Source organism: Bombina bombina, chromosome 1 (genome assembly GCF_027579735.1).
Source record: "Bombina bombina isolate aBomBom1 chromosome 1, aBomBom1.pri, whole genome shotgun sequence".
In the NCBI taxonomy this organism is placed as follows: Eukaryota; Metazoa; Chordata; class Amphibia; order Anura; family Bombinatoridae; genus Bombina; species Bombina bombina.
The window spans coordinates 868,838,125-868,846,879 of record NC_069499.1 but is presented as its reverse complement, the minus strand read 5'-3'; the positions used below and the strand labels follow the sequence as shown (position 1 = coordinate 868,846,879).

Below are 8,755 nucleotides of genomic sequence, written 5' to 3'. Positions count from 1 at the left end.
TATAAGAAAATGAAAGGATGGTTATTTATATATTTTAGCGTCTACAATGATTTTAATCAATGAAAGTGCCCTTCATTTACTTTTTTTTTTTTTACAAATATTGTTGAGTTGTATACAATCACTTTAACGCTGGAATGTCCCCTTAAAGGAGGCAGCCCTTTAAAAAGTGGGATACCAGGGAGGTTTAAAGTGATAATTGGGAAGCATGCTTATGCATATATCTTCTACCTGTATTAGAACACTCTGCCAGACCTCCATCTAGTTTGTTTCCTGAAACAATAAATGTAGTTTGCATTAGTTATCAGGTTTGTCCGTGTATTCATCAGTAATAGTTTACAAGAATAAAGTATGTGACCCATTCATTTGAGACATCTATACACGCTGGGGGCGCATGAGAGACTGAATCCTGTTTCGCTCGTTGCCAGTAAGCAAGATGTTCCCAGACCCGCCCACAACATGCACAATGTGCTTTCCTCACTGTTTTGGTCTCTGCTAGGTACCGTAGATCGTTCAAGTTCCTCCGTCCCCGCTATATCCTGTCTGATACCCAGTTGTCAAGACAGCTACCTGGGTAATTATAGCATAGAGCCTGTTTGTGTGGTGCTAATATAATTAATAGAATATTTTTATCTGTGTTGAGGAAGTAACTTACGTGTGTGTATATATATTATATATATATATATATATATATATATATATATATATATATATATATATATATATATATATACACATACATGTGTGTAGTGCTCTGGAAATATTAATATATTTGCGGGTCTTTATAACAGCGTATATAAAGTTTGTGTATCTGTCTATTTGATTAATACGTATGGTTCTGCGGAGTCGTATAAAGCCATAAGTATTGTATGGGGGTTTGTACTCAAGCGCATGTAAAGTGTTTGCATTTTTATAGCGGTAAATACAGTGTAGCCGTGTACGTATAATAGTATAAATAATATGTTGGGGTTTGTACATAAGTCTATAGCAGTGAATGTTTTGCACCTTTGTTGTTAGCTATATATGTGTGAATCTATTTGTATATGTCAATATGTGTAGTGTATTTGTGTGTGTGTGTATATATATATATATATATATATATATATATATATATAGTTCTGTTTCTGAGCTACAGTATATTTAATGTTTGTGGTTCTGTGTAACAGAATAATCTGTATCTGTGGCTCTATTCGAGATTTATACATGACAGTATGATGATCTATAGTAGTTGTCAAGCACTGGTATATATAATTTGTGCATCTTGTATACTTGTAAATTTATTGCAAATGTATGAATGTAGATAATATATGTATTGTGTCCAGTGTATGTATTGTATGTATGTGTGTGTTAAGTGAACAAAATCTAAACAAATAACTCCCACCCATACACTTTCCCCCCAGAGCTTCTTCATTTAATCACATCTTCAACAATTGTTTGGGGATGTAAAGTTTTAATGTCTAGAAAATGAGCAATTAAACCAGAGGAATTTTACAAAACGTTAAGTATTTAATAAAATAATTTTATTATTAACTAGGACCGTTTCCAAATTAGTTAAACTATACCTAGTAACACAACTATACAACTCTATGCATATGGTAGAACTAGAAATCAGTACAATGTCACAATACTTTACGATGATATCCAACAAATTAAACTGTTAAACTAAAATATATAAAAATGTGTCAGCTCATACTAACTCTGCCTTCTGTTTTCAACTAAATGAACTATCCTGTACCATTTTCTACAAAACCATAAAAAAAAAAAAAAAAAACTAATACTATTGGCAAAATGTTGCATGAAATTTGCCAATCAGTCCCCAGGCAAAACCTACACAGTATCCACATAAATCAACTATACACAAACACACACATATCACTTTTACTTATACTAAAGAATATGTACTGTATGTGCATTTATTTGTATTTCTACAGGCAGCGTCAATCGGCTCTTTTCAGTACCGGATTTATTAGTGTGAAAAGGCAGCACAAATATATGTGCAAATCCAGATATTTTCGAGTTGCACTTTTACACTTATAAATACGGTACTAAAAAAATGACAAATGCTGCTGCTTGTGGCCTTATTCCGCATGCCTACTAAAGTTTAACAACTACACATTAAAGATATTTTGTTACTGCTCATACAGTGCAAACACATAGATAATGTCAGCCCTAGAGCAGCAATGCACTACTGGGAGGTAATGGAGCTTGTTACTTCCTACTAAAAAGGGCTGATCATAGAAAATCTAGATATCAAATCATAATTAAAGGGACATGAACCCCAAAAATGTTCTAGTATACCATTTTTTAAAAAAGTTTCCAATTTACTTATTTGCTTTGGTCTTATGTTATTCTTTGTTGAAGAGATAACTAGATTGGTAGCGTGCACATCATGTCTAGGGCATAACATGACAGGACATAGTGCAACCATCTAGTGCGCTTGCTAATGTATAACATTGTAAAACCGCTGCTATATAGTGCTGCAAACACGTGCACTCTCCTGAACGTGCCTTCCTGCTTTTCAAAAAAGAAAAACAAGAAAAAAAAAATTTGACAATAGAAGTACATTGGAAAGTTGTTAATAAAATTGTTGTATATGAATAATGAAAGAATTTTTTTTTTTTTTTTTTTTAACGTCCCTTTAATGAGTTCAGTGCCAGGTAGCAAAACTGTTATTGCATGGATGCCTGATAAAAAGTCACCTTGAATATAGAGTCCAGCTTTTGGCACAACTTCTGAAAATGGACTTTATTAAAGGCTCATGTTAGGGAAACCTGCTGAATTTAAATAATAGTCCATTCAAACAATGATCTGAATTTATCTGACATTTTGTTTTGTTTGCTGTGTTTCAGAATTTTGTACTAGAGCCCGTCTGCCTCTGATTCTTCACATGGCGCCTAAAAAGAAAGATATTTTACTCGCAGAATGGACCTCAAGTGGCATGGAAATACTCTGAGTTGTTCTGCTAACGGATATGGTCTTTTTTTAATATTTTGTTTACACTACATTCAGACTGCTGTAGTAGGAGTCAAATTGGACATCATGGTTCATTAATTTTAACCCAATATATGGACAACAGAAAGCTGATAACACTACCATTTTAGAACAGTATGTGATATTGTCTTGGTATTTATGTGACTGCAGATATCGTGTACCTTTATGTTGGAAATAAGAGAGTGCTTTTTAATAATCTTTTAACCTTCTGATCCAGAACTTCCAAATACTGGCCCAAAAGGCCTGCTTAACTCTGGTGAGTTACCATGGTTGCTTTGTGTTTGTAAATTTTTGTGTAATTGTCTGGCTTTGCTTTTTTGATTCAGAAGAGATTACTAGTTTTTAACTGCAATAAAAGATAAAAGTTAATATTTTGCCATTGTTTTAACAGTATTTATTTTTATCTCTAGTGACGCTGCAAGTATGTGTGTTTAAAGTGATGGCTAATCCTAGCATTTCAAAAACTCTAGGATTTACCATCGCTATAAATAAAGGCTACCTTAAGTCATCAACTTTTTAAAAATGTGTGTTACAAGTACCTGTCTTTTGCAGCGGCTTTGCTGCTAATCAAACGCCTCTAGCAGACCACAGCAAAGATCTTTTTTTTTTTTCTTCAATGAGGTGATGTTACCATCTCTTAGCCAATAGCCATTTAAGCCATACGGCACTGTGCCAGATGGCTAGCACGGCTATTGGCTAAGAGGATAGAAATGTCACTTCATTGAAAAAAAGATCTTTGCTGTGGGCGGCAGGAGGGGCTCAGATTAGCAGCAAAGCTGCTGTAGAAGATAGGTACTTATATTCACTTTTTAAAAACATTTATGACTTTATTTATAGCGATAGTAAATACTCGGATTTACCTTCACTTTAACCTAACCCCTGTGTGTCTTTTTATTATTTTAATAGTCCTTTAAAAAGCGTATAAAAATAATGTATTTACAAATAGCTTATTGCACAGCAGAAGTGTTCACATCCTTATCTATGGCGACCAGGATTCCTGTACTCGAACACTGGGGAATTTATTAGATCTAATTTCTTCTATTATGGGGACTCAGAATTTTAATAGATTACTTAGAATCCTCTACTAATATGCTTTTCTGATAATTTATGAAAACTGAGTTTTATTTCTGTATAATTAATGTTCTATTTCTTTGCAGACCACCTACCCGTTAGTTTTTTTGTAAAGTAGTTGGAGGCATGAGCTATTTAGACAAGCAGAGGCGCTACTGCTTGAGCCATTATACTTTCTGGGCATGGGCTCCTGGCTACTCAATATGTGCACTAAAGCTTCACGCAAATTTCTAGGAGGCAACAAGGAGCTTCTGGCTGTATCGCTACTGCTTCTAGATGTTAGAGTTGTGGTCCAGGAGTCAACAAACAGATTTATATTTAACCCCTTCACGGCCAAACTTATTTGCCTACATCGGAACAAAATTGAGATGTAAACAAATAAGTTGAAAAGTGAAATCATGCGATTGTTCATGCGATTGCATGATTTCAATGATGGGATCGTGTCCCTTCCTCCAGCCCGCGATCCCATTCGGGAAGTGTCTTTGGCTTCAGTACAGCCAAAAGGCTAGGATGTTCTATGCCGTCCTAAGGGCGTTAAAGCCCAGTGCGGTTAGAATGGCATAGAACATCCTAAGGGCGGGAAGGGGTTAAATAATAAAGTCACAAAAAACAATGGTGGCAAATTTTTATTTTTAAAGTCTTATGCCGAGAGAGTGAAGTCTTGGCTTGTCTTTTTTTCACTCAAGGAACAAGTTTGGACACTGGCCTTCTAGAACATAGTTTTACTAAAAACACAGGAAAAAAATATCGTGATACTTATTGTTGTTACCTGATTAATGTACTTTCCTTTTTTTGGTTCTAGCAACACCCTAATTTATTAGAATTTTTTTTTCTTAGATGACCATCTGCAAAAATCAAACAAATAAAACCGTGCCCATAAAGGACACCGAGGAAACTTCTGCAGAACCCCCTCAGCATTCCAGAAAAAATGGTTGGAGCTGGCCCCCACACCCACTGCAGATCATTGCATGGGCTACTTTTATCTTTTTCACAGTCATAGGTTTTGGAATTCTTATCCCCCTCCTGCCTCGTCATTGGGTGCCAGCAGGTTATATTGTATCCTTTTGGGCTTTTTTACTGTGTGTCATACATGCGAAGGACTGGGAGGTTAGGAAAATGGGGTTTGTGGCCCAGTAGTGGAGTCTTTTTGTGCAGTAGGTGGAGTTTGGGCTGGTATTAGCAACACCTTAGTCCTCTTAAAGTCTTACCTTAGATTAAGCTGCAAATATCCTCCTGCACCCTTTCTATATCGAGTAGTAGTAACGGTAAAAAAGTTATTTAAACCTCTTAAAGACATATGGCGGAATTTTTCCGTCATAAAACAATTGAGCAAACTGAAAGCTGTGTCCTTAAAGGGTTAAAATGAATATTGATTCTGGTTACTTTGAAATGACTGCCAAGCTCCACCCACTGATAACTTTGCGATCTGGGCTACATCTAGGCACCCTGCTGAACATCATTGTTGAAACCAACTAGTGAGCCTTTTGTGATTGGATGACATAAGCAGCCCAGGTTGTGATGTCATCAGTGGGCGGAGCTTGTCAGCTATATCAGTGGCCAGAAACAATATTCCCCTACCCAATCCCATCATTGAAATCTCGCGATCGCATGCACGATCGCGCAATTTCAGTTTGTTTACATCGGAACTCTGTTCCAATGTAGACAATGTAAAACCGTCACGATAGGGTTAAAAGGACACTTAAATCAACATTAAACTTGTATTATTCAAATAGAGCAGACACTTTTAAATAACTTCCCAATTCACTTCCATTGTCTAAGTGTGAATACTCTTTTTATATGCACACTTTCTGAGGCACCAGCTCCTACTGAGCATGTGCAAGATTAAAAAAAATATACTTGCTTAAATAGTGTATGATTTAATAGGTTGTAGGGAGAATACTGCATAGATCTATATGCTCCAATTACTGGCCGTACCTTCATCTAGAGAAGATTTACTTATGCATTTGAAGTTTTAGCTGGTCCCTAACAATTCTGAATTAATAACCCTTGCCATGTAATCATCTGAAATGTTGGCCTGTTTTTAAAGGGACGTTAAAGCCATTTTTATATAAACAAAATATATGTCTGCAATTAAGCAACACATTTGCAAAAGATCTTCATAAAAAAAATTAACATTATTTTATCTGTCACTTTGTTCTCAAAATGTGCTGGTTTTGCAAGTCTAGAGCAATCCAGGAATACACTCCTTTAAATGCATCTTGATTATGTTTGTCAGAAGTGAGATGCAGATAAACTGCTTCACTTATCTGAGGAATCACTATACAACATGTAGTATTGGGTTGTGCAAACTGCTGTATAGCTAATAATGCCGGGTATACACCCCAGCCTCTCTAGGGGGAATTAATTAATGCACTATTTACTGAGGTAAATTACAGGAGAATCGGACAAAATAACTAATACATTTACATTGAATTGATTTGTTTTATTGTGATCAGTTAAATGCATGTATGGGGTATTTTATGTCACTTTAAAGAGAATGTAAACATCTTGTAATTAGAAGATATTTCTATTTTCTTGCTATAATTTAACATATCAGCCAATTGTAAACATTTTTAAAACAAATTAACATTTTGTTTACTGTAATTGTTTTTAAGTAGCCAATCTCTGCCCACCTCTTGCTTCATTTAGAAGGGCCAATCTGGAGTTTTAAAGCTGACAAGGCTAGCTACAGTCATATTAATAGTATAGAGTACATTGCTTTTTAGCTCTTAAAGTAAATTCGGTAAATGTATGTAGCAGGGTTGGTCTTGAGAAATCTGAATTGTTATTTTGCAGCTGTTTTACTTTGCATAGCTAAATCTTTTATATGAAAATCTCAAGGTGTTTACTGTGACGTTCAGCTGAGCTAACAAATGTAGAATCAAGTACTCTACTGTATCTTGTAAAATGTTATGGCTCCTTATCTATCTCTTGCTAGTGCACTGGTGCAATGTTTACCTTGCACTGTGTTGTTCATTTCCTGGCTGTGACCATCAATCCAGCAGATAAGAATGTCCAAGCCAAAAGCTCTCCAGGTCCTCTCCCTGTGTTTGATCGCAGCAAACATACTCATGTTATTGAAAACATGCACTGCTATATCTGCGAGGTAGTCGTGTAAGTATATGGGTTCTGTTTGATCTGTTTGCAGGTTATACTGTCAGGCATACATCATTTATATCGTTCTGGATTTTCATATTATGTTAAAGGGACAGGAAATCCATTTTTTTTTAAAAAATTTCATGATTTAGATATATTATACATTTTTAAACAACTTTTCCAATTTACGTCCGTTATCAATTTTGATTCATTCTATTGGTATATTTTATTAAAGAAGCAGCAGTTCAATCCAGGGAGCTAGCTGAGCACATTTGTAAGCCAATAAAAATGGGTATACAAGTTCAGTCACCAATTAGCATAGATATGCTTTTCAACAAAGGATACAAAGAGAATAAAGCAAATCAGGTAATAGAGGTAAATTGGAAAGTTGTTTAAAATGCTATGTTCTATCTGAATCATCAAAGAAAAATGTTGGGTTTCATGCCTCTTTAATACTAGTATTGAAGTATAGGCACTGCTGATGTATTCCTGCTTTAGGCATGATCGTTGCACATGGGTGCCTCAGTTTAAAACTGGGACATGCAACTACTGGTTTCCGCTTTGGACCAGCAGTTCTCTGCTGCTCCTGAGCAGTAATTGAACAATGTGTTTAACTCCCTTTGCGGGGTTAAACACATTGCATTTCAGGGTTGCTAGTGTTAAAATTTCATGCTCTTACAAATACTTATGTATTTCCCCCCCGCTATAATGGCCTTCTAATGGTATGTTCTATCTATATATCTATCTATCTATCTATCTATCTATCTATCTATCTATCTATCTATCTATCTATCTATCTATCCTAGGGCTAGTTTACAAGAGGAGCGCAACTGATTAAGCATAATCTTATATTACTAGTGAATGGTAAATAGGTTTACCACACAATCTTAACGAGCACAACCTTTTTATAGTGTGCTCTATACTGAATAAATAGAGCAGGGTGCGCTATTATCCCTCATTACACGGTGAGAGTTGAATTAACATCCTTTTTACTGCAATTTTGTTTTCAATAGTCAAATTCGACCCACCATTTGCCTTATTTTGGAAGAGCTTTCTGGGCTAGCCCCAGTTATAATGTTAGTACAGAGTGCATTGTTTTGTAATTGTTATCTGATAAAGCCAATAAAATAAAAAATAAATATCTACCTTGAGAAGTCAGTCTGGTTATTACAGAGCTAAATTACACAAAAAGAGGGTGAAATAAGTAATGAAAGTATACATATAAATCTCAAGGTATTTACTGTCTTTTTACATTTTAGCCAGGTGGTCAGTCAAATTCGCCGATGTTTTTAACATATATTTCATTATAAAATCATAATTTAAAACTTATTGGAGAACTATTTGATCTTTGGCTTATTGTTTGGGAGATAGATGTCATAGGTTTTTCAGTGTACCCCATAGAAGTCTGTTATGTGAGGGATTTAGCACACTCGCACTATCCGACATCCATATGTTAGCACACCCTAGACTTTCACTTATGTGCCGCTATTGATTTAACATGTGGTTAGCTCACAATAGCTGCTAATATCTTTTTTTTTTTTTTTTTAAATAATTTTTTATTGAGGTACAATAAAAGTTTAACAAACATAGCCAAAACAAA

The 8,755-nt window shown here is 35.2% G+C and overlaps 1 protein-coding gene across 1 annotated transcript in view; it reads left to right on the top strand.

Annotated features, from left to right (window-relative positions):
- Nucleotides 1–500: 500 nt before the first annotated feature.
- Nucleotides 501–8,755, top strand: part of ZDHHC1 (zinc finger DHHC-type containing 1) — a 59,249-nt gene continuing 50,994 nt past the window's right edge. Inside the window, exons 1-4 of the mRNA XM_053699519.1 lie at nt 501–571; nt 2,847–3,244; nt 4,897–5,115; nt 6,998–7,173. Of these exons, the coding sequence (XP_053555494.1) occupies nt 4,897–5,115; nt 6,998–7,173 (395 nt within the window). The 5' untranslated portion in view covers nt 501–571; nt 2,847–3,244. The remainder of the gene's footprint in view (nt 572–2,846; nt 3,245–4,896; nt 5,116–6,997; nt 7,174–8,755) is intronic.